This window comes from Microcebus murinus, chromosome 7, assembly GCF_040939455.1.
Source record: "Microcebus murinus isolate Inina chromosome 7, M.murinus_Inina_mat1.0, whole genome shotgun sequence".
Taxonomy (NCBI): domain Eukaryota; kingdom Metazoa; phylum Chordata; class Mammalia; order Primates; family Cheirogaleidae; genus Microcebus; species Microcebus murinus.
The window spans coordinates 66303240-66330741 of NC_134110.1; the positions used below are offsets into that span (position 1 = coordinate 66303240).

The window sequence follows — 27502 nt, forward strand, 5'->3', positions numbered from 1 at the left end:
TTGTATAAATATCACTTTCATTTACTTGTATGTTATTGTGTGCTGGAATTCTTCGTGAACCCATTAGCATATATATCTACCATTCCTGTCCCACAGCAGTGTTACTTTGCAATTTCTTTTGTTCTTTTTATTTGTTCCTTTAGGGGATAGAGAGAATCTATCAAAGCTTTTCAGAGCCTGTTCATCAGAGGAGAATTAGCATGCAGAGGGGTAGAATGTCCTGGAGTAGGCTGCTCAAAATGGAAAGTGGATCTACTTTCCATTGGAAAGTGCAAATACTTAATGTGGATCCTCTACAAGCATGGGTTCTTTCTTGCCTAGTACTGCACTACTGGAATCCATTCATAATGCTTCTAGCACTCCATCCCACCTTAATACATTATATTTTTTAGTACTAAATAATTTTTAAAAGCTGTAGTGAGCCAATATTGTTTGTCATTTGTGTTATAACTTTTCATCTGGCAACATCGTTGTAAATTATGCAAAAACCAACAACAAAGACCATAAACTTAACACCAAATACAGTCTCTACCAGGTATAATGTCATATGCTAAAATTTTGTCTGGAGCCAAAATTGATATTTAAAAGCTAGGAAGTGACTTATGTTGTCAGTTTGTTAACAAGAGACTAACTGCCAGTTGCAAGCAATATAATCTGTGTGCCTTAACAGAGTGAAGATAAAATTGCCTCTTAAAATCATAACTTTGCAAATAATACAGTAGATGACCAGCTATATCTGAATACCAGGCACAAAAACTGCTAATATAAGTGGTCAACGCATACAACTTGAAGTGTTAAAATTGATACAGAGAAATATGTGATTAGTTTACAAAAAAAAAGACTGATGTGGGTTGATTAGAACTTCAATAGGAATAAAGTGATTCAGGATGATACACATAGGAATATTTAAAGATAATATAACCTACTAAATAATAGCTCTAATAATAAGATTAGCCAACATTTATTGAGTCCTTTCTGTATGCTAAGTGTTCTAAAAGTGTTATTTCATTTAATCTCCACAACCCCAAGAGGTGAATACTGTTATTCCTATTTCACTGTCCAAGGCTTAAAAAATAGTTATTTGCCCAAAGTCATGTTGCCAAGTCTACCAAGAAATGGTAGATCTAGATTTAAGTTTTCTACATATATCTCTCATATTTAATTGTAGGTTTCAATTGTTTCTATTTCTTTTACTTAGGATATACATTTTATTTTCAGCGGGAACTATATCTTAAAAAGATTAGAATATAAGAAGCAGAGTTGGGGAATCAATAAAAGCTTATTAACATCTGATTAAGATTATAATGCCATCATAAAGCCTTAGACTGTCTTATAAAATTATGAGTTCTCAATGAAATATTAGCTTTTTGAAAGTTATTATTACTATAGTAAAGCATAATAGGCAAGTGTAAACATCATGAAATTGTGTGATCTAAGAACAGACCAGAATCTACATGAACTGGCAGTTTGGATCTCAAACAGTATTGATTAAGTTGGTAGAGTTTGAATCCATCTGATTCTTGAAATTGTGAAATTGCGAAATTGCATGAGAGAGGAAAACCCAGAGAGTATGTCCTGAAAAGCAGAGGCAGAGAGAATTTCAAGAGGACATCTTAGCAACCTGCTGTCATAAAAGAAATTTAAGAAATTGGTACCCAAGAATGTCAGATGCTTCTGAAAAATTAAAGAGGATTGAAACTGAGAAGGCCATTGAATGTAGTGATTTGGGAAGTGGTAACCTTTGAGAGAAGAATTTCACTATAGTTGAGTGATACAGAGGCCAGAAATAGAATACTACACATACAAGAAGTTTTAAATTGTTGTCTAGATATCATTTTTACAGGTAAATTATCTGAGATTCAGAAAGAGTAAATAATTTAAACTGGTCAGTAGCTCTGGAGCAGTGATGATTTTGCCACCCAAGGGACATTTGGCAATGTCTAGAAACGTTTTTGATTGTCACTACTGGGGAAGGGTATGCTAATGGCACCTACTAAGTAGAGATCAGGGATGTTGTAAAACATCCTACAGTACACAACAGCCCTCATCTCCCACACATATCCCAAATAATTATCAGGCTCAAAATGTCAGTAGTTCCAAGGTTGAGAAATCCCCATCAGATTTTAGATCTCAACTGGTGCTAAATCTAATCTACTTGCAAGGAAATAGGAATAATGGATATAAACTACTCTTCAGTAGTGAATAAGAATGGGTGTCAGCTTCAAGGGAAGAGTTTTTTGGAATGTTTCTTTGAAGAGGAAAGTCTTGAGAATACTAAGTGAAGGGAAGAAGCCAGTCTAAAAAGTGAAAGACATTAATGATAAAAGCTGGAGACAGAACAACTGAAGGGGCTTAGCCTGGAGATAGATGGAATCAGCCCTTAGGTGGTAGGCAGCACTCTCTGGATTTTCTTATATTAGGTTAGATTGTCTTACTCCAAGTAGTAACAAAAAAAGGCTATATTCCTGACGATAAGAATGATCAAAGTAAATATGTTTCTAAAACTAAAGACTTTGACTAAAAAATTTGTCTTCTAAAACAAATAATTTAACAGTTTAATGACGTTGTGAAATTGATGTACAGCATCTGCAACATATAAACGCTGAAGAGAATTACTCTCATATAGTGTGAGATGCATGGACTGCCCTAGATTCAATTCTAAGCCATTCCTCCTGCTATTTATATGACCTGAGCAAGTTTCTAAATCTGTTAGTGCCTTTTCCTCATCTATAAAATTGGGCTAATGAAGATATCCTCATGTAAAGCCATAGGACAGTGCAGCCCTGGCATTTAGTAAGTATTCAGTAAAGGTAAGCTATTAAATAGAAAGTTCTGTGCAGTAACAGTTTGTATTAATAATCCAGTAATGGCTTTGCCTGCAGAAGGTAAAGAGGTAGTTGAGATATAACAAATAGCACTTGAGGGGGAGCAGTCATTTGATTACATGACCTTTGGCTCTTTTAGTAAAAAGATATGGTTATTTGACTTACACTGGAATCCTTAGGGAAAAAAATTAGAAAGACTGGTTAAAATTATCTTTATTTATAATATCAAATTTTTCTTATACATTTTTTGTATGCCCTAAATAAGTGCCTGATATAATTTAGAACAGTACATGCCCAGCTTTCTCTTGAATGTAATGTATAGCTTTGAATGTCTTATTTATGTAATAGTAACGTGCATATATGAATTTGTACCTGATAAACTGTATCTTTGTCTCAGCAAACTTAGGCTATGTCCATAACAAAAGTAATTAACATCACATTTATCCCTCTGTCATCAACTCTAATAATGGTCTTTAAATAAAATTCTTCTGATATTGACTTCATTTGCTCTTAAGCTTCAGGTGGGAGTTTTTGTGTTTTTTCTTTTCAGATCAACAGAAACATTTAAAAAAGAAGATGATCTTGACAGACTTATTAATGAAATATTTGAAGAGCCCAACTTTGACAAAAAACCCTTTGTAAGTCAAGTGTTATAAACGTTCAGTTATTCTTTCATTATTTTAAGATGTGTTGCGAATAGTCTGAAAGCTTCAGGCATAAGTAGCTATCTGTAATCCTTTGAATTCTGAGAAATACAATTACTTAAAAGAAATTATTTCACTTAAACTGTTGTGGAATCAGTGAAATACTGCTCAGTATGTGTTTCCCTATTCAATTCTCAGCAAGAATAAAAAATCAAAAAACTGTTATTGTAAAAGTCAGATCAAGTAGGTCACTTATGTTTATTTGTAGTCTCTAAGAACACTTTTCTAAGAGGTCAAAAACAAACAACTTTCTTATTGTGAATGTGCTTAGCATCTCAGATACAGTGTCATTGCTGTTATGCCATGAACCAATGACTAAATTGTTAGTATTTTTTTAATGTTTATCTATTTTAACTTTATAAAAAGTTCATAAAATAATACAACAGCCACCTATATGCTGAACATAACAGCCACCCATACTAAACATATCTTAAAATGTCACCATATTTGCTTCTCTGGACTTTTTTTTAAAGAAATACAAATTAGAAATATAGTTTCAGACTCTCCAAATCCTGCTCTACTGCCTTCCCTCCCCAAAGTAACCACTTATCTTTCCCACCCATACTTTTATACTTTTATTACATATATATTACCATAATATATGTAATATATTTATTTATTACCATAAATAATATATATGTATATATAATATATATTATATATATTTATTTATTACCATAAATAATTTTAACCATGTGCAGTAGTGCCCACTTGTTTATTATTACAAATAATGCTTCATCAGATATTTTTTCATGTAGTCTTTTACCCATGTGCAAGAGTTTCTTTATGTATAAACCTAGAAGAGGAATTTCTAGGTTATAAGATGTGCTCATCTTCAACATTTTTACCCATTACCAAACTGTTATCTAAAGTGACTTTATCATTTCTATTTTTCATACCAGCAGTATATATCAGTATGGTGCATGTGAAACATATTTGTCAGATTTTAAAAAAAGAGAGACCAACTAGAAGTCTGATTTATAAAGACAGCAAAGAAAAACTCTATTACCAGAGCTTTTTATAAAAAAGTAGGAAAGTCGGGTATGGGGTGGGGGAGAAGTAGGAAACAGTGGACTAAAAATCACTAGGTAATGGTGATGGCAAGGATATGGGTAGGGGCCACTTATATTTTTGTCAGTCAGACTAAAAAATCAAATGACTTAGATTTTAAGATCTGAATTTCTCTAAATTTAACATTTTCAATTTATCTGAGGTTAACTAATAAGCTAATACCCAGTTGATTCATGTCAACACAACAACGATAATAAATGCAATCATCCTTCAGTAGACATGGGGGATTGGTTGTAGGACCTCCGTAAATGCAAAATCTGAGCATAGTCAAGTCCCTCTATATACACAGGCTTCACATCCATCAAAAACTGTATTTTTAATCCTTATTTTGTTGGGAAAAAAATCCATGCACAAGTGACCCACATAGTTCAGAACAGTGTTGTTCAGGGTCAACTGTACACTGAAAACAGAATATATCGTAAGTGCTGAATAGTAGTGCTGATTAGTAATGCTAATCAATAGTAGGGAAAAAAAAAACTACGTGATGTTTTTGTTGCTCTTCATTAATCATCTGAGCAATTCATTAAGTACTGTATCTATATAGGAGGTACTGTCTCTCTTGTTCAAGGTGTTTTAGAAGGAGAAGATAAATACTTACCTAGTTTGGCTTTAAAATACACTAATTTGAGATAAAAGTAGCCCTTACAGTCATGACAAAATAAACTTTTATGAACTTCTGTATGTTTTCCTTTTTTAGTTATTTATTATATCCAGTTTTCCAATCTTCAAGGGAGAAAGCAGATCTGTGTAAAAAATTTATTGGATGAGAAAAAGAAGTGTCTATGAACAGATGCCCACATTGTCCTTATAAGCTACATTATACCCTAAAAGTACTTCCCCACCCTACCCTCAGCCCTACCATTCTGTTGCGTTTCTGAACTGCTCTCGGACCCATACAAGAAAGCCCAGGAACCAACAACAAATGTCACAGTGTGCCAGCTTAGAGTCATAAACAAGAGTCTAGATGGTATATGAAACATACTCACCAAAACAAAAAGAGACTCATATGTATTATTACTTTTCATACATATACCAAAAATTCTTCCAGTTCTGCTTGATATCAAATAAAAGAGTTAAGAGAAATAGTAAATGAAATATTTTTGTCTCTATTAAATTTCCTCACTCACTAGGTAAAGTGAAGGCATGTCTGTGCATAGGTTAAATTGCCTTTTCTCCATCTCACTTCCTCTCCTTGGCGGTGGTCCTAGTATGTGGTTGGTTTATGTTGTTTGGTACCACATACCGGTTAACACTTAATAAAAGCTTACTAATGATCATGATGTTATGTAACCATATAGGAACTACTGTATGATTGTGACTAGGTAGCTTTGCATTTTCCTTGAACATCTATTGGTTAAAACTGTTCCATTTGATCAAAAGTAATATTTCTGAAGTTACACAGGAGTTTGGTTAGGTTAATTTTAATTCATAGGAGTACCATTCATAGCCTTTAAAAATGAGTCTGAGGTTTTTTCCTCCTCAGTTGAATTTTTCTAGGATGAAGTTTTAAATAGCAGGTCCTTCATATTAAATCACTGAACTCTAGTATTAACTGAAGAGTTATAAAGTGACTCTAAATCTTAGCATGCTAATAATGGCAGTATATCAATTTCCTAGCCTAAAAGTTAGAGTAATTTGCGAATTCCTAAGAGAGGTCTACTTCCCCTTTGCCTTTAAAAGGTTTTGATCATTGTTTTTATTTCAGAAACTTAAAAATGATGCCACCAAAATTTTTATTTAAGTCATTTAGGAAATATTCTTGTTATAAAATAAAGAATATTAGTTTTCATGTTACAGTTGTCTAAGTTTCCATTGGTCTTTTATTGTTTTGTTTTTTTAACAGAAATTAAAATCTAAATCTTCAGGTAACACATCTGTCAAAGCTTCCATTCAAGGCTCTGGTAAAAGGTAAGTTGAGATTGCTTTGATGGATTATACACACTAGTGAGCAAACACTTTGAGCATAGTCTAGTAGATTTTGTTACCATTTAAACAACGGTGACATTGAACAACAAAGCAGTGGTTGGCCTTCAGGAGAAAGACCAATAGCAATTATCTTCAGTGTTCTTGTGGTCTGTGACCCCGTAGTGTAAAGGAAATTAAATGGGAGATTATTGCTATTGTAAATAATTTTCTCCCATGTAAAAAAAACAGTGTGAACAGTTTCTCAAAATTAATGTTCTGTTATATTCTTGGGTGTTTACTTTGTCCCTTACATTATTTGGCAAACACTTTTTTTTTGTGACTCATTTTAACTCCTTGAGTGTTCATGAATGTACAGGTTATATCCAATAAAGTAGTTATCCTGGAATAAGTATCTGTTCTTTGAAATAGTTAGCTTGCTATGGAAAATATATAGTTTGATTACAAGGGCATAGAGTCAACAATGCTAATGTTTTTAACAAGGCCAAATTAACTTCTCACAATTCTTTTTTTCTTGTAATTTAATTTTTCTCCATCTGTCGAACACGTCTAGTTGCAGTCCAGTCTACCTTGGTGGGAGTGCTGTTCAATTTGGGATTGGAACAAATACTTCATGGAGGTAGGATGTTAGAAATATACTTTTTTATTAGGTTTGTCCAAATTAATGCCCTGTTAAGATGTAGTTCTTATCTTCTTGGCATCACTCTGTTTTATAAGGAGAGATATTTTTATTAGCCAATCTAATAACACTTTGTTGAAATGGTTATTATTCTTGAGAGATAACTACTGAAAGCTGTCATGTTGAGTATGTATTGTTTATTCTGTTTATGCCCTTTTCTAAGCCCCACTTGAAGTGCCTGGATCACTCCAGTCCCAGCGTGGTTTCCACAGGACACCAGGAGAGTGAACTAAGTTCCAGGTAGTGGAAGGCAGTAGGTAAGGCAGGCAGAGCAGTGCGGCCATTCAAATATGTGTTGTCTTACCCACACTGCCTTGGCCAAACAGTTAGCATGAGAAGCTACAGATCTGCATTACTCCAGAAGTTCTCAAGCATAGTCACTTGATTTTACATAGTTCATATTTCAAAAGCAGAAACTCTTCATTCTTTGTCTCTTCCCTGCCCTTTCCTACGTCCAGTTTGATCACCAGTACCTCTTTCTAGGCTGTCTTTATAGTCATGGTGCCACCTACCCCAAGCCCATATTCTCCCTATACTCCTAGCACATTCCTTTAGCATTTTCATAATATGAGGAAACAGAGTGGCTACAAGCAAATCTTTATACTATCCTGCTACTTTTGGTTCTATTTTTGGCAGAGGCCTACTTCCCTAGATTATTATATTTTTGTCTAGCTATTTCTAAAACACTTTTTATTTTCTGTTAATTATTTTAAGGAAAAATCCTGAGTTATATGATTATATATTGACTACATTTCTGGAGGGATAAGTGTTATACAGTCATGCATTGTTAAATAATGGGGATATGTTCCAAAAAATGTATCATTAGGCGATTTTGTCATGCACACATTGTAGAGCATACTTACACAAACCTGGGTGATATAGCCTATTACACACATAGGCTATATAGACTGTTGCTCCTAGGCTATAAACCTGTACAGCGCGTTGCTGTGCTGAATACTGTCGGCAATTGTAACACAATGGTAAGTATTTGTATATCTAAACATACTACAGTAAAAACATGGTATAAAAGATTTTTTAAAACAGTACATCTGTATAGGGAACTTACCATAAATAGAGTTTGTAAGACTGAGAGTTGCTCTGGGTACGAGTGAGTGTGAAGGCCTAAACCTTACTGTACACTACTGTAGACTTTATAAATACAGCTCTCAGGCTACACTGCATTTATAAAAATGTATTTTTCTCCAATAATAAATTAACCTTAATTTACTGTAACTTTTTTATTTTATAATCTTTTTTTAACTTTTTGGTTCTTTTGTAATGACAGTTTAAAACACAAACACATTGTATAGCTGCACAAAAATATTTTCTTTATACCTTATCCTATAAGTTTTTTTTTTTTTTTTTTGAGACAGAGTCTCGCTTTGTTGCCCAGGCTAGAGTGAGTGCCGTGGCGTCAGCCTAGCTCACAGCAACCTCAAACTCCTGGGCTCGAGTGATCCTTCTGCCTCAGCCTCCCGGGTAGCTGGGACTACAGGCATGCGCCACCATGCCCGGCTAATTTTTTATATATATATCAGTTGGCCAATTAATTTCTTTCTATTTATAGTAGAGACGGGGTCTCGCTCTTGCTCAGGCTGGTTTTGAACTCCTGACCTTGAGCAATCCGCCCGCCTCGGCCTCCCAAGAGCTAGGATTACAGGCGTGAGCCACAGCGCCCGGCCAGTTTTTTTCTATTTTTAAAATTTTTAATCTTTTTTACTTTTTAAATTTTTTTGTTAAAAACTAAGACACAAACACACACATTAGCCTAGACCTACACAGGGTCAGGATCATCAATATCATTGTCTTCCACCTCAACATCTTGTCCTGCTGAAAGGTCTTCAGGGGCAATAAAACACATGGAGCTGTCATCTCCTATCATAACAATGCTGCCGTCTGGCATATCTCCTGAAAGACCTGCCTAAGACTGTTTTATAGATAACTTGGTTTTTTGTTTTTGTAAGGAGGAGTACATTCTAAAATACCAGTAAAAAATACAGTATAGTAAATATGTAATCTAGTAACATAGTCATTTAATATCATTATCAAGTCTTATGTACCATACATAACTGTATGTGCTATACGTTTATAAGACTGGCAGTGCAGTAGATTTGTTTACACCAGCATCATGACAAACACATGTGTAATGCATTACTCTATGATATTATGACAGCTGTGATGTCACTAGGTGATAGGAATTTTTCAGCTCCATTATAATTGCATGGGACCACTGTTACACAGTCCATTGTTGACTGAAGCATCATTATGCAGAGCATACCAGTATGAATAATTAAGAGCTAAAATAGTTAAGAGCTAAAAAATTAGTTAAGAGTTAAAAAGACATTGTTGGAAGGTTGTAGTTGTGCCAGCCTCAACTACCTCAATAGAATCAAAGTCAGATTGGGAATCTGGGGAAGCTTTATATGGGAACATCAGGCTGTAAACTGGCTCATATAAATCTACTGGGCTGCTGCCTGCTCTAAGTGCTAATAAGAATCGACCACAGTTGAATCATTGTATGTTGAGGACTCTCTGTACAAAGAATTAAAGCCACAAACTGTCCTTAGAGAAGAACGTAGTGTTGTTGCTATCAATTTTGAATTGCCTATGTCAACTCAGTGGGCACGTCTCAGTCTTTTTCAGAGCCATGCCATCTCTATTCCAGGCTTCTATCAAGTTACCCATGGCCTATAGCAACAGTTTCCCAGTTACCATCCTATTCCATCTTTTCTAGTTTTATCCATGTATGGTATTCAAGATAATATCCCTAAAATATTATTTTGAGTGCCTCTCCCTGTTCAGAAGGAAAATGAGTTACCATTTATCTTACATTAACTTTAAACTCACTATTTGCTTTACCAAATTGTTATCCTTGTTGTTCGTCTTCTCTCTTCAGTTCCTTTACCTCCAGTTAAAGCCTAGGTCAGATACTCTACTTTCACTAGGACACTTCTTGTCAGTTTCTATTTTTCACTTATGTTTTTCTGTGTCTGAGTATTTTTACATTTATTCTCTGTGTGGAATGACAGTCCTTTCTAATGTATGTCCCCTGGTGTCTTATCTTAATTCACATACTATAGATTGATTTTCTCATTCTATTTGAACTATTTTTTTTTCTTTTCTTAAATTCACTGAATGCCCACCATGTCCTAAGCCCTGTGCTAGTTTACAAAAAAAAAAAAAAAAGACAAAACACTGACCAGTGGAAAAACAGACAAGGAAGCAAATGATTACACCTGTGGTGTGAGGGGGAAGGGTTCTGATAACAGAATGCCCGAGTTCAGAGCCTCACACTGCCCCTCACAAGTTCCAAAGCCTTAAGAAGAGATATTATCTTCTAAGGCAGGTGTCCTCAAACCTCAAACGACGGGGCTGCACATTTATCCGGTCCTCCGGGTGTTTTTGCCGCCGCTGCCTGTCCTGCTTAGTACCCAACTTGTCCCGGGCCCACAGTGCGCACTTTCCAACAGTCTGAGGGACAGTGAACTGGCCCCTTGTTTAAAAAGTTTGAGGACCCCTAAGGTTTCCTCACCCTTAAAAACTAACATACTTCATGAAGATACTCTAAAGATTAAATTAATTAATACATGAAGGCTATGCCTATGGTGCAAAGGGCAGTTAGCTATAGCTATTTTGGGTTTGTAATTATGGGTGTCTTTCTTATCTATTAGTCCTGCTTACTCATTATGTTATATTCAGGGGTAAGAATCCTATATCCTGCTGCTACTTTTCCATTTTACCTAAGGAAGTACGAGCATCAGTGGTTATTTGTAGGTGCCATGTGATTTTTAAAATGGTCTTTAAAAAATCTGATTTACTTCTAAAGAATAAATATTTCATTAAGATTTTATCATATGTAGTATATTTTTGTGTGTACTTTGATATAGTCCTCACATAGAGGGTATCTTGTTCCAGATGGATTTTCAATAGACAAAAGAACAGCCTGGGCCGGGCGCGGTGGTTCACACCTGTAATCCTAGCACTCTGGGAGGCCAAAGCGGGTAGATTGCTCGAGGTCAGGCATTCAAAACCAGCCTGAGCACGAGCAAGACCCTGTCTCTACTATAAATAGAAAGAAATTAAGTGGCCAACTAATATATATAGAAAAAATTAGCCGGGCATGGTGGCGCATGCCTGTAGTCCCAGCTACTCTGGAGGCTGAGGCAGAAGGATTGCTTGAGGGCAGGAGTTTGAGGTTGCTGTGAGCTAGGCTGATGCCACGGCACTCACTGTAGCCTGGGCAACAGAGTGAGACTCTGTCTCAAAAAAAAAAAAAAAGAAAAGAAAAGAAAAGAACAGCCTGTTTTTATAACCTGAAGGTTCTAGGGTTGATCCATGAGGATGCCACAGTCTATCAAACCCCATTCTTACCTTCTGTACAGCTATAAGAGGAGACACCAATTATATATATAATGGTAAATGTTTACATTTACAGATCTTTTATCAATTGCCCATTTCATGACACAGAATCTGAACCCATAGAAAGATAAATATATGCATTCATGTGCATATACAACATTTTATGTGTAAAGTACTTTATGCTGTCCTAAGCACTTTCTATATATACATGTTGGTTCACCTGCTCCGCAGAAACAAAACCAAGATGCAGATAGAACAAGAATTTTTAACTCCATATATAAATGAGGAAATTGAGATACTTGTGTTAAATTCATCACAAAACCAAGATGCAGATAGAACAAGAATTTTTAACTCCATATATAAATGAGGAAATTGAGATACTTGTGTTAAATTCATCAAACACATATTAACCACCTTCTGGGTCCTAGAGATTAAACAGATATGGACACTTCCTTGCCCTCAGTGAGCTTTTGGTGTAGGTGAGGAGATAAGCTTTAAATATATAATTCTATAAATTATTATTTAATTTCCATTTAGTGTGTGATATGAAGAAAAAGTACAGGATACTGTAAGCATAGATAGTGGGCATCCTAACTGATACAAAGAAGGGTCAGGGAATGCTTCCCTAAGCAGATAATATTTAATCAAACCACAATATGAAAAATAAGGAGGAATTAAGCAAAGAGAGGGGACCATTGGAGCCGGAAGGCACACCATGTTAGAAGGTTCCTGAGAAGGGAAGGAGCTTAGGGGTATTGGAGGAACAGAGAGCAGCTGGCTGGGCTACAGCGTAGTGAGTGGTGGGGAAAAAAGTCTCTTGATGGGACTAGAGAGATCACTGAGAGACATTTGGTTTAGTATACTGTAGTCCTTTGGAGGACTTTTAGAAAAAGTATGTCCTATATGCAAATGGGTCAGATTTCAGTATCTAAAAAAAGTCATTTTGGCTGCTGCGTAGAAAATGGCATGGAAGTTGCAAGACAGAAGGGACACAGGGAGATTAGTCAACAGGCAATAGTTACAGTAGTCCAGGAAAGAGATGATGTTCACTGTGACCTGAGTGATAGCAGTGACTATAGAGAAAAGAGAAATCAGAGATACTTAGAATATACAGAATTGACAGAATTCAAGGATTAAATGGCTATGGGAGGCCGGGCATGGTGGCTCATGCCTGTAATCCTAGCACTCTGAGAGGCCGAGATGGGAGGATTGCTTGAGCTCATGAGTTTGAAACCAGCCTGAGCAAGAGCGAGACCCAGTCTCTACTATAAATAGAAAGAAATTAGCCAAACAACTAAATAGAAAAAATTACCTGAGCACAGTGGTGTGTGCCCATAGTCCCAGCTACCTGGGAAGCTGAGGCAGGAGGATTTCTTGAGCCCAGAAGTTTAAGGTTGCTGTGAGCTAGGCTGACACCACAGCACTCTAGCCCAGGCAACAGAGTGAGACTCTGTCTAAAAAAAAAAAAATGGCAATGGGAGGTAAGAGAGAAAGTCATTAAGAATGACTCCTGGGTAATACACCTTGCTCAAGGTCATATCAGTTATTACAAACCAAGGACTCAAATGGGTAGCTCAATTCCTAATCCATTATGCTTTCTAGTATAATAGCTAGAAAGCCATGTATAATAATATGTGTAAGAAGAAAAATCTTAGCTCCTTTTGCCATTACACCTATTTTTTTCAAATTGTCCAAGTATCAAGGCTCCTTAGTCCCAGTGTATAAATCTGATAGGATTTAATGGAGAACTACAGTGTCTGGGCAGAAGACTGTGCTGGTCTGTTTTAGGGGCATGCCTACCATAAACATCTTTAAAACAGTCAATTCTACTTATTAGCTAGACAAAAGAACACCTTCATATGTATATTCCCTCTACATTTTAGAGGAAAAGACCTGACAATTTATCTTTCATTGGAGTTAAGACTTTATATTAGATATGGTTTTATATACATAGTTATGGAAGAAAAATATATTTAAGCCCTGCAAATAAGCACTGACTTACATATCCAGATCATAAAGGAAATTGAGTCTATTTTGCCTATTTGTTTTCTTTGTTTGATTTTTGGATAAAACTCTGGTTTGGGGGTAATGTTGAATGATTTTTACAGTGTAAAGATTTGTCTTTTACCCAATTGGTGGAAAGGAGAAAGAATAGTAGTAGGAAGTGTGGTGGCATTAATAAGTGGTGTAGATAAAACCAGGGTATTTTCAAGCCAATTGAATTTTACTCTCCTAATTATTTTTTAAACTACTTGCAAGACTGCATTATTCCATAGACTGGTACTAATTATGATCTAATAGAGTAAATCGTAGCAGTGGAATGATTTCTTAGCTGCAAGTTAGTTTTATGTTTCTCAAAGGACAGTGTTTGTAGAAAAATGTGGTAGTGTGAATAGATTTGAATAAACTACTAAATTTTAAATTAAATTAAAAAGTTGTATTTAACATTATGGTTGAGATTTTACACATACAAAATGTCAGGAAATTTAAATTATAGTTCCCACAACAGCAGTAATTCAGCCAAATTGCACATATGTATTAAGGCATTAAAGTTAACACTCTGTGCAATCATGTAATAAACTACATATGCATAAGAAAGAAAGTTATGGTAGCCTTGGGAACCTTCGTTTTGCATTTCCTGACTTGTACATTCAATATCTGAGTTCAAATGTGTACAAATGTAATTTTGTTGAATTTCCATATGTACAAATGCAACTTCATAAATTGCTAGCAGTTTGAAAGAAAGTACGAAATTATTTATGAAAGTTGTATAGGTTTTAAATGTTTGGTTATTGTTATGATTAATAATATTTTTAGAAATGTAAAGCATCCGTTCTAAAACTTTCAAGCCAAAAAATATTTGTAATTCTGAGGTTAATTTATCTGAATTTTGAAGGGAAATAAGTGAAAAAATCTAATTATAGGTTTGTTTTATTTTTTATCACATTATATATATATAAAATATGTTTATTGAAAAAAATAAAAAATTGAAAAACATATAAAGAAAAAGATAGTAATCTCCTTCCCTCCCCTTCATTCCCACCACTCCTGAGGCAATCAGTATTAGCTGCATAGTGTATAAACCTTCTATATTTTGCTCCATGTTCTTATAAATTTATATAGAATTTTTTTGGGGGGGTTGCTTTTATAAAAATAGGATCATGTTACTGTACACCTTGCTTTGGATATCCCTCCAGGTCAGTAAATAAATCTAATTCTCTTTATCAACTGCCTATTATTCCTTAGTATAAATGTACTGCATGTTATTCAGGCTTTTCTCTTTTTGATAGATATTCAGGTGGTATCTCGTTTTTTGCTACTTCAACAATACTGTAGTAAAAATTCTTAAGGTATGTGCTCATATACTGGTGCTTTTATTTATATGTAATAGGTTTGTTTCCTTAACTGGGGTTGTTAGTACAATGGCTAGGTATAATTTAACTTAAAAATAGCGCCAAGATTTTTCCCAAAAGGTTATAGCAATTCACATATCCATTAGAAACATATGAGTGCTAATTTTTGCTAACTTAATTGATTAAAAAATAGCTCATGGTTGCTTTACATTTCAATTCTTTACAAAATATTTTAGTTTTTAACACATAACTATGTGCTAGTATTAACTCATTATGTCCTCATAATCTGTGACATGTAAGTACTTTTATTATCTCCATTTTACAGATAGGAAACTGAGTCACAGAAATGTCTTAAATGTTTTTTTATTTCAATAGATTTCATGGGTACAAGTGATTTTGTTTTGTTTTTTATATAGATGAATCGTATAGTGGTGAAGTCAGGGCTTTTAGTGTACCCATCATCAGAATAGAACATATTATACTAATAGGTAACTTTTGATCCCTCAACCCTCGTCCTAACTCTTCCCCCTTTCTGATTCTCCAAAATCTATTTTATCACTCTGTATGACCATGTATACCCATCATTTAGCTCCCATTTATAAGTGAGTACATGTAGCATTTGTTATTCCTTTCTGAGATACTTCACTTAGGATAATAACTTCCAATTCCATCCATGTTGCTGCAAAATACATTATTTCATTATTCTTTATGGCTCAGTTGTATTCTATGGGGTGGGTGTGTGTGGGCATACATATATATGTGTGTGTGTATATATATGTACACACCATATTTTCTTTATCAGCTCATCAGGTGATCAGCACTTCACAATTGTGAATTGTGCTGTGGTAAACATATAAGCGCATATTTCTTTTTGCTATAATGACTTTTTTCCTTTGGATAGATATCCAGTAGTGAGATTGCCAGATCAAATGATAGGTCAGTTTTTAGTTCTTTGAGAAGTCTTGGCTGGTCCAACAGTAGTGAGTTACATCACTTGATTGTTCACAGTCAGTTACAGATTGAACTCCTTGTTCGAATCTTTCCCCTCTTCTCACTACTGCACTGGACTAGTCTAAAAAAAATAAAAAGAAATCTCCATACTGTTTTCCATAGATGTTGTACTGATTTCCATTCCCACCAACAGTGTATAAGCGTTCCCTTTTCGCCACAATCATGCCAATGGTTATTGTTTTTTGACTTTTTAATAATGATCATTCTAACAGGGGTAAGGTGGTATCTCAATGTGGTTTTAATTTGTATTTCCCTGATGATTAGTGATGTTGAACATCTTTTCATAGGTTGGCCATTTGTATATCTTCTTTTTAAAAATGTCCGTTCATATCTTTTGCCCACTTTTTAATGGAGTTATTTGTTTTTTGTTTTTTGGCTTTTTTTACTGATTTTTTTAGTTCCTTATAGATTCTGAAAATATTAGTCCTTCATTGGATATAGTTTGTGAATATTTTCTCCCATTCTGTAGATTGCTGTGTACTCTGTTGATTATTTCTTTTGCTGTGTGGAAACTTTTAATTAAGTCCCATTTATTTATTTTTGTTTTTGTTGTTTGCTTTTGGAGACTTAGTCATAAATTCTTTGCCTAGGCCAATGTCCAGAAGAGTTTTTCCTAAATTTTCTTCCAGAATTTTTATGGTGTCAGGTCTAATATTTAAATCTTCAATTCATCTTAAGTTAATTTTTGTATTTAGTGAGAGATAGGGTTCCAAATTTCATTCTTCTCCATGTGGCACTTCAATTTTGCCAGCACCATTTATTGACTAGGGCATCTTTTCCCCACTGTATGTTTTTCTCTGCTATGTTGATGATAAGTTGGTTGTAGGTATATGGTTTTATTTTGGGATTCTCTATTCTGTTCCATTGATCTATGTGTCTACTTTTATACCAGTATAATGCTGTTTTGGTTACAGTAGCCTTACAGTATAATTTGAAGTCGGGTAGTGTGATGCCTCTAGATTTGTTCTTTTTGCTTAGGATTGCTTTGACTATTTTGGCTCTTTTTTTATTTCCATGAAATTTAGGATTTTTTTGTTCTAATTCTGTGAAAAATGACATCAGTATTTTGATAGGAATTGCATTGAATCTATAAATAACTTTGGGCAGTATGGACATTTTAATAATATTGATTCTTCCAATTTGTAGCATGGGATGTTTTTCCATTTGTTTATGTCTTCTATAGTTTTTTTCATCAGTCTTTTATAGATCCCCATGTAGAGATCTTTCAACTCCTTGGTTAAGTATATTCCTAAGTATTTTATTTTATTTTTTTGCAACTGTTATAAATGGTATTGAGTTCTTGATTTGATCAGCACAGGGGTTTTGACCTGCTCCGTTTCTGACCTCGGCTGGTTCACCCCTCCTTAGACAAAGTGGTGGTCTCCCAATCCCAGGAGGTCACCATAGTGATACCGAACTTAGTGCGGACACCCGATCAGCATAGTGCACTACAGCCCAGAACTCCTGAACTCAAGCGATCCTCCTGCCTCAGCCTCCCGGGTAGCTGGGACTACAGGCACGCACCACCGCCTCCGGCTGAGTTCTTGATTTGATTCTCAACTTGGCTGTTACAGAAATGCTACCGATTTGTATACATTAATTTTGTAACTTGAAACTTTACTGAATTTATTTATCAATTCTACGAGTCTCTTGGAGGTGTCTTTAGGATGTTTTATAAGATCATGGGCAAACAGGGATAGTTTGACCTCCTCTTTTCCAATCTGAATGCCCTTTGTTTTTTTCTCTTGCCTGATTGCTCTTTCTAGGACTTCTTGTACTGTGTTGAGGAGAAGTGGTAAAAGTGGGCATCCATGCTTTGTTCAGCTTTACCCCATTCAGGATGTTGTTGGCTGTGGGTTTCTCATATATGGTTTTTGTTTTTCATTCTGTTTATATACTGAATCACATTTATTGATTTGCATACCTTGTATCATCCTTTCATCCCTGGAATGAAACCCACTTGATCATGGTGAATTATTTTTTGGATTCAGTTTGCTAGTATTTTGTTGAGAATTTTTGCATGTGTGTTCATGAGAATATTGGTCTGTACTTTTCTTTTTTTGTTGTGTTATTTCCTGTCTACTAAAGAATATTAGGGTGATACTGGCTTTGTAAGGTCACCCTGCAAATCCTTCGAAGGAGGAGCCCCTCCTTTCCAATGTTATAGAACAGTCACGAAGATTAAGTTATGTGGCAGCAGTTACACAGCTAGTCCATAATGGAATCAGCATTTGAACCTAGGCAATCTGTCCAGAGTTCATGCTCATTGCTGTTATTCTTTGTTGCCTGTGTTAGACTGAATATTATTTTTATGTTTTGTTTTCTCTTTGTCATTAGTAAGTACTTTTTGTACAGAGTAAGTATTTGTGTGTTGCCAATGTTTTCTTCCGCTCTGTTGCTGATCTTTGCACTTTTTTTTGGTACCTTAAAAACTCTTATTTCCTTTTAATTTTTAGATGATCAAATGTATATATTGATTCTTATTTTTAAACACATCAAACAATAGAGGAAGTTTGTTCTTTAAAGTAAATCAGAATTATTATACAAAACAAATTGTTTGCAGCAGCAACTCACAGTTCTTTTTAAACTTGCTGTATCATTTTACTCCTAAAGTTGCTATGTAGTATATACATAATTGTGTTTTGAGAATTGCTTATAATTTCAATCCCTCAGATGGTCATTGAATACCTATTATATGCTAAATATCATTCTGGCAGTTCTGCCCACTCTCTACAGCATTGTTAGAGTTTTGTTCTTCACTGCATCTTTGCCATCAATACACAAGCATGTTCTTTTTCCTCCCTTCTTAAAAATAACCTTCCCTTGGGCCGGGCGCAGTGGCTCACGCCTATAATCCTAGCACTCTGGGAGGCCGAGACGGGCAGATTGCTCGAGGTCAGGAGTTTGAAACCAACCTGAGCAAGAGCGAGACCCTGTCTCTACTATAAATAGAAAGAAATTAATTGGCCAATTAATATATATAGAAAAAAGTTAGCTGGGCATGGTGGCGCATGCCTGTAGTCCCAGCTACTCGGGAGGCTGAGGCAGGAGGATTGCTTAAGCCCAGGAGTTTGAGGTTGCTGTGAGCTAGGCTGATGCCATGGCACTCACCCTAGCCGGGGCAACAAAGTGGAGACTCTGTCTCAAAATAAATAAATAAATAAATAAAATAACCTTCCCTTAACCTCACTTCCTTTTCCAGCTACCACTCCATTTAAAAAAACTACTCTGATACACCTCAGTAAAGCTTATACAGACTACCCTGTTTGAAATTGGAACCGATCTCATCCCAGTACTCACAATTTTCTTTACTCTACTCATTATTTCATTCAAAGCACTTTTATCCTTACATACTGTATAATTTAGTTATCGTGAGTATTGTTTATTTCTTTTCTCACTAGAATCTAAGCTCCATGAAGAAGGAATCTTACTAGCATCTAGTAGGATCTCAGTAAATATTTTTTAAGTGGGTGAATGAATGCATTATGCCAAGTATTGAGGAAACAGAAACAAATAAGATCTTGTCCCAGCAATTAAGCAGTTTACAGGAGAGACAGGTTGATTTCAGTGTAATGTGGCACATTCTTTGATAGAGGTTTCCCTAAAAATTTCAGTAGGAAGGGAAACATTTAAAGAAGTTAGCTTGGTTTGGCACTGTGGCTCACACCTGTAATCCTAGCACTCTGGGAGGCTGAGACAGGAGAATTACTTGAGCTCAGGAGTTCAAGACCAGCGTGAGCAAGAGCAGGAGCCCATCTCTACTAAAAATATAAAAATTACCGAGGTGTGGTGGTGCACACCTGTAGTCCCCGCTGCTCTGGAGACTACTGAGGCAGGAAGATGGCTTGAGCCCAGGAGTTTGAGGTTGCAGTAAACTATGATGATAACACTGCACTCTAGCCAGAGCAACAGAGAGAGAGAGAGAGAGACTCTGTCTCAAAAAATAAAATAAAATAAAATAAAATAAAATAAAGAAGTTATCTTAAACTAAGATTTTCCTTAGCCATAATTTGAAAACCACTTTAAAAGATCTACTAATACATTTTATTTTATATCAGTATAGTATACATATGTGTATACATGTATCAATATACAAGATCTTAGTAAAATAGGTAGATATGTGCAAAAATTTAATCTGAAAGTTTAGATATGTGACAACGCTTTAGTATAAATAAACATTTGTAATCAGCCAGGGGTGAGGAACCTGGCGCCTTGGGGCCACATGTGGCTTGTATCCTTGAGTGTGTCCTTTTGACCGTATCCAAATTTTATTATTTATTAATTTTATTGAATAAATAATAATAGCTATTATTAATTAAATTATTATTTATTTATTAAAAGGATTTGTTCTGTGAAGTTTGGATTCGGTTGAAGGACTGCACTTGGGGATCTGGAGGGCTATGTGTGGCCTTGAGGGCACAAGTTCCCTACCCCTATGTGGTGTATACTATGAATAAATTAACATATCTTCATATTTAAAGATACCAATAATTTTTAATATACAGTTCTTTTCTCTAAACAGAGCGTGTGACCATCTGCGCTGTGTAGCCTGTGATTTCTCGGTAGTAAGCTACAATGACTATATGTGGGACAAATCATGCGATTATCTGTTTTTCAGGTATGTTGCTAAAAAACTTTACTGTGTGAAGAATGTACCACGGACTTTATATTTCTTGTTTTGCTATATTGTCTCTTGGAAGACTTGGCCAGATCATGTGATCTCCACTTCTCTAATACAGTCGTAACACCACGTAATAACATTTCAGTCAATAGACCACATATGACGGTGGTCCCATAAGATTATAATGGAGCTGAAAAATTCCTGTTACCTAGTGATGTCATACCCATTGTAATGTTGGAATGCAGCGCATTACTTGTGTGTCTGTGGTGATGCTGGTGTAAACAGTTACATGCCATACAGGTTCGTAGCCTGGGATCGATAGACAACACCATATGGCCTGGGTATTTAGTAGGCTATACCTACCATCCAAGTTTATATAAGTATACTCTATGATGTTCGCACAACAACTAAATTGCCTAAAACATGGTTCTCAGAAAGTATGCCGTCGTTAAGTGACGTATGACTGTATTTCTATCATCCATTTCCTCCTTTCTGTCTGCCATCAGTCTGGATAAGGACATGTTACCTGTGGACAAGAATAGAGAAGTAGCCTCCTCACTGATTTTTCTGCCTACAGTCTCTTTTGGACCATCCTTCCTTTGCTCATAATTAAAGCATAGCTCTGTGTATACCATTCTCCTGCCTTGCACCCTTCTGTTTACAGAATAATGTCCAAATCCCTTAGCATGGCATTCAAGACCCCCATGATCGAGCTCCCATCCATCTATCATCCAGCTTTGTCTTCCCACAATGTATGTTGCACTTTTGCAAGATTTTAGCTATATCAGAGCACTCGGTGCTCCCATTCCCTCTAACTTTTTGCAAGCTCTCCACCTCCTGGGACAACTTCTCACCATTTATCTACCTTAACCCTACCTGTCCTTTAGAATACAGTTTATCACACATCCTCCATAATTCCCTCACCACTCTCTCACCTTGGAAATAATCTCTTCCTTTCCTGTGTGTACATAGCACTTCATACCTGTTACATAATGTGATATAAAATTAAAGATATTAAGTTGGTGTATGACTGGTGTCTAACTCATATAGTTATAATTTGTACATTCTCACACACTTACAGAATACCTAATATTTTTAAGCTGTTACAAGTTATAAAATGCATTTGAACTATGCATTCATATTTTCAAATAAACGTAAGAGCTAAAAAGTAATAAAGTACATATATCATGCATTTTTGACCCCCCAAGCCTGTGCATAAATAAAGACTATTTTCAGATACAAGTAATCAAAATATATTGCAGCACACTTCAATAGCATAAAGAAAAGGGTGAGAGACTTTTTTCCACACCTTTTCTGGCAGGCATTCTCAGGGAAATCCATAGGGATATCCCCTAAATTGATAGCTTTTAAACTTGTTCACATCAAGCACTACTTTGAAAATCTTGTGAAAACTTTGAATCCTCTTCACACACATAAACATACAATTTAAATATGTAAATACATGGGAAAATTACAATTTGAGAGGTTTCACAGGTCCCAACCCAAATAAAACCTAGTGTATTCCCAAAATTCTAGGTCAGTAATCTTTACTCTTAGATTTAGCTCACTTTTTACTACTCTAGTTGGGAAAGTTAGCTTTTAGTTTCAGATTCATTTTGCCTTTTCTGACTTTTCTAAACCCTCTGCTATTTACTATTCTACTAGTTAATCTAATAAGTGGTTAATAATCCCCATATGTCACCAAGATGAACCATGAATTTTTATAAACTAGTGTAGGATGATAAAATGCATGTAACATCAAAACAGTGATGACCACAGGCATAAATTAAACTTATGGGTGACTTAGTTGATAGTTGAGGAACTTGCAGTGTCTCAGAGTCATCAAGAACATCAGTTAGCTTACTCTAGATCTGTGTCAGCCTGGTTTTAAAAAAAAATACGTACTTTTATTTAAACAGTGACAACTAGAAGATTTATTATATGTTAAATATAAGCAAGTAGTCATTGTTTAAATCAGTAGTAAATACTATCTCAGTCCTCAAGATACTTTGGAATATGTTTGGGAGACTGAAAGAGAATGAAACAACTAAAGAGTAAGACTTGTCTGCACCATCAGGATATAAACCACTGATATGATATTATTTTGTATGGCTTATTAGTATTTCTTTATCCAGGAGATATTATTCAATACCTAGTCTGCAGCAATCCTAGAGATGATAATGCCCAGTTTTGAGAGGGAGAGACATCATGGAATAACATCGTTTAGTAAACATGATAGTAGAGCTAGGTTAAAAGAAAGAGGGACATCACAGGGCCAGGTGGATATACTCCACCCTGAGACATCAAGGGAGGCCTTTCAGAGTCTTAGGATAATCAGGAGTTTGCCTAGCAAACAGGATGGACACTGGTATTCTTTTAGGAGATATTTTTGAAGACACAGAGGGGTGAAACCATGTAACATATTTGGGTAGTTACAGGTAGTTTGAATTGTGTAAAGCATTGGGTACAGCATGAGAGATGGCAAGAGTTGCATTAGTAGTAGAGTTGAAGTAGTAGAGATCAAAAGAGCCAGGGAAGCAATACTGAGGAATTTGTATTTAATTCTTTATGCAGTAAATAACACTTACAGGTTTTTAATCAAGAGAGAGATATGAATAGATCACTGATCTCTATGTGAAAACCAGGCCAGTTGAGAATCATGGGGATTAATGAAGGGATGTTGCTGATGCAGTGGGAAAGAAATAGAGAGCTGAATTATGGTAGTGAGGAGGGTAGAGAGAGTAGATGTATTTAAGAGGTAGTCCTGGCTGTGGGAGGTGAGAGACAAATATTATATAGGATACATCCTAGGTTTCTGTCTTGGTTTACATAGGTAGACAGTGATATTGCCCATTGATGTGAGAATGTAAGAACCAATTTGAAGGAAGAGACTATATGTTCATTTATGGGAGCTGTTGAAACTATGGCTCTGGAGCTCAGGTAGGAAATGTAATATATAAAGTGGTAGTTGAAGCCATGAGATTGAATGGTATTACCCAGGAAGACAACTTGGATGACTGTCAGTGAATGTACAGTTAAGGGATTGTTTTGTCAACATAGGAGACACTTTGTTGTTTTTACATATGTATAATGTATAACCTTCTACATTTTGTTCCATGTTCTTATAAACTTATAACCACATATATAGGAATTTTTTCTTCAGTTGCAGAGGAAGTCCTCATCTTCCTATCCAAGGCTCACTTCCCATCAGTGCTCTAGGCCCCATTGCCTCCAGGACATTGTTACTCACATAACCTGTCCCCTCCCATGTCTACCACCCCCCTTGATAAACAATTTATTGATAAAGAGAATTAAATTAGGTTTATCCACTGACCTAGAGGGATATCCAAAGCAAAATGCACAGTAGCATATATAGCATAATCTTGTTTTTATAAAACAAATTTTTAAAAAATTTCTGTATAGGTGGTTATAAGTTTATAAGAACAAGGAACAAAATGTAGAAAGTTATATCTTATACTATATACTATATATAAAAACATCAAACCATGTCCTATCTTGATAAAATGATCCTTTAACTCTGCATTCAGTCTTCCAAGGTGCCTTCCTGACACTTAGGGAGAGCTAGCTACGAAATGGAAGGCTTTTCATATCTGGTGGCCTAATGTTGAGAATGAGGGTGTGATCTGCTGAAAGTGAGGAAGTGAAGGGTAGATGAAACACTTGAGGAGGATGGGAAATAATCACTGAGGGAAGCCAGAAGTGAGCAGTGACCAAAGGCAAGTGAAAAGGTTTGCGGAGTACCACTGAATGTCCGCAGAACATAGGAGATGTTTATTTTTAGCAGTGTCGATCTACACTCTTGTTACACAGTGAAACGCTGTGCAGTTTGTTTTATTGTCCTATTTTACAGGTGAGAGACACAAGTGTATCCTAACTTTTACAATTTTTAGAACTTTCTAAAAGAAATGTAAATTTATTGACCACCCTACCACATTTAATTTTCTGTTAAATCATGTGCTTTAAGGGAAAATAATGAATGATTTTTTTCTAAGCTTTTAAGATATGTGCTTCTTAAAAAACATTTGAAATGTAGTAATTATATCCCTGGATTTTCATGATTTCTATACCTAAAATCTCTAATTAAGGATCTAGTAAAATATCAAATGTTAAGTTCTTAAAACTTATTGCAGATTGAATAAAGGACATTTTCCTTCAACAACTTAGTTTTGGTGATTTTTTTTTCCTGTTCTTCTCCTAGCTAAGTCATTTGGCTAGTCAGAGACTCAGTTTTCTGAAATCAGACAGTTTGCCTGGAAAATATCTCAGGTTTTGTTAGGTACTACCCTTCTAAATTATACCTGAATTTTGTATTAAACAATGCACGACTGCATGAGGTACCCATTGACCACCAGGGGGCACTTTGGAGCCTGCCTTCTATTGCAGTAATATCAACAAGAAATGGTTAGCACTGTATCACTTTTTTTAGTATTTAAACTGTATTTCATCATTTCCCTTTGTATTTTTTTATCATTTCACTTTTAATTTTTTCATTTTTTTGCCACTGAATGTTTATATAAACACAGTACATGGATTATCATGAAAAATTGTAATTGATTTTATTAATTAAACTTAACTTATGTAATCTTTTTTAATAATAGCATTAAATCTAACGGTTATTATTTTTGTGGTGGTCCTGCTCATTGATTTAATTATTCAACATTAAAAATTACTTAAGGGTATTTATTTTGATTCTAATAATGTAACTAAGCAGATCATTGAAAAAAATGAAAGATACAATCTGAGTTCAGCATATAAAAATAATAGGCACTTTGTTAATGAAAATTTTCTGTAATTAATTAATCAGAAGCCTGTTGTATTTATGCCTCTTGTATTCTTTCCACTTGCCTTATTTCAGGCTTTTAAAATATGGTATAGGTGAGTGTCTGAGGTAGGAGATGGACCACCATCCTTTCTGCCCTATTCTCATATTATGTCATCTCTGACAGGACAAATCAATAACTCTTCAGCCCTTTAGGTTATTGTTTTATGACCATTTTAATAAACAAGCCTATAGAAGTAACATGAAAAGTACTGATTATCAAGCAAATACCATCAGAAAGAGAACACTGAAGCATATCTTCTGTTGTTAGTATGAGGGGACAAAGATTGTTTAGAGTTCATATATTATAAAGATAAGAAAGCAATTAGACTTTATTAGGGAGAGTCATTGAGCACTGAACAAATCTACTGTGCTAAAACCTTCCTGTTTTACTAATAGGAACAACATGCCAGAATTCCACAAATTAAAAGCAAAGTTGGTCAAGAAGAAAGGAACCCGGGCATATGCCTGCCAGTGTAGCTGGAGAACTATCGAAGAACTGACTGACCTTCAGACAGATCATCAGCTTCGTTGGGTCTGTGGTAAACATTAAGAATACAGATTTCACATTCAGACAAATGCATGCATGAGAGCAGTCTCCATTAATATCATATTTAAGCAAAGATTACCTAGCAATATCATGCCCTTTGGAAAAAGACAGTGAATTTTATTTAATGTAACTACAAATTTTTGAAGACCAAATGGACTTGGGAAGATAATGTGTTATAATACTTTGTAATTAATCCTTTTTGATACATAGACATTTCACTTAGTAAAGTGAAAAGTATCCACATTCTTTGCTACTCTATGTCCTGTTAAATGGAAGTTTAATTATAGAGTTTTATACAAATATATAGCCTTTCATTAGCAATTGTAGTATTGACTGCTAATACACTTAGCAAAACATTCCTTATTTATAGTAATTAAAGCAGATAAAGCCAACCAGGGCAGAGAACTCATTTAGGGATGTCTACAACACCTCCTCTAGTCTGATCTAGTATTGCCAAAGATCATAATTTAGACATGGCAAAACCAGGTGATCATTAGCTAACTTAAGAGTTTTCAGGATTATAGATATGTTGTAAAACACTGCCTTATATCTGATCTTACCTTACCAAACTCAAAGCAATGTTATACACAATAATAGGTGTATATTACCAGTTTTAGATTATTTCTCCACCTTTTGTTCATTTATATACCAGAAGTTTAGTTTATTTTAGTAAATATCCATTTATATATTAAGAAATTTGTGATGTACCCAAAATCACAAAAATCCTAATCAGGTCATTGTTCGGTTGTCCAAGTACTTAGCCTTTAATGCCTAATGCTCCATCAAGTGAAGTGAACAGCAAGTAAGATAATCTTTCAGGCAGCCTGTGGACTTTTCTGATAGGATCACGTTGACATATTGTTTATTAGATGAGTACATAAAATGAGAAATAAACCATAACTGTTTTCATCTTTTGGGCTCCTTCTTCCTCAAGGAGACTTGAGGAATCCTACAAAAGCAGCACCTTCAGGAAATCATGTACCTCAAAATTCCAGCTCCCAGCCCCATTGAGAAATTCTGGGAACTCTCCAATCTGCCAAAAACTCTTTGCCACATATGGTTCAAATGTGTGACACGAAGCACACTGAAAAGGAATCATTGAAGCAAAGTTATGATCTGCTTAGTCTTATGCTGAATTCATTCCACTACCCTACTGAAGCAAGAAGATCTGATCATTAAAATCCCTTTCCTAGCCATGACATATTTGCATACTTGTAAAACTTACTCTAGTAAGTCTAACATTGCAAAAGAACAAATCTCATAGTGGCTCATACTTTTGTATTAAGGATATGTTTACAGATTTTATCTTTCAGTAAAATTTTTTTACTTCCTAAAATTATATGTCTGTGTAATTGTGTCAGAAATGTAGGGGGATTTGGTTGAAGTCAACTATTTGAAAAAATAAAGCAACAAGATCCACACTTTCAGAACCTAATAGAATTTGGCACATTAGTTATAAGGGTGAAATTTTCTTTTTATTCTGATAAGCAAATTTACTAAGTCCTTAATTTGAAAATTTTTTTTAATCTACTTTACTTTGCCTCTACTACGGAGACATAAAATTGT

The 27502-nt window shown here is 35.1% G+C and overlaps 1 protein-coding gene across 6 annotated transcripts in view; it reads left to right on the forward strand.

Annotated features, from left to right (window-relative positions):
• The window catches only part of CFAP418 (cilia and flagella associated protein 418), a 53712-nt gene that overhangs the window by 1387 nt on the left and 24823 nt on the right, over positions 1-27502 (forward strand). Inside the window, exons 2-7 of one of the 6 annotated variants that reach the window (XM_012772819.3) lie at positions 3376-3463; positions 6444-6508; positions 7077-7142; positions 20448-20543; positions 25786-25928; positions 26871-27272. In XM_012772819.3, coding sequence (XP_012628273.1) covers positions 3376-3463; positions 6444-6508; positions 7077-7142; positions 20448-20543; positions 25786-25928; positions 26871-26947 — 535 coding nt within the window. In that variant the 3' untranslated portion in view covers positions 26948-27272. Of the gene's footprint in view, positions 1-3375; positions 3464-6443; positions 6509-7076; positions 7143-20447; positions 20544-25785; positions 27273-27502 lie in introns of those variants that run through there. The other 5 variants (XM_012772818.3, XM_012772820.3, XM_012772821.3 and 2 more) reach the window with 5 other exon arrangements.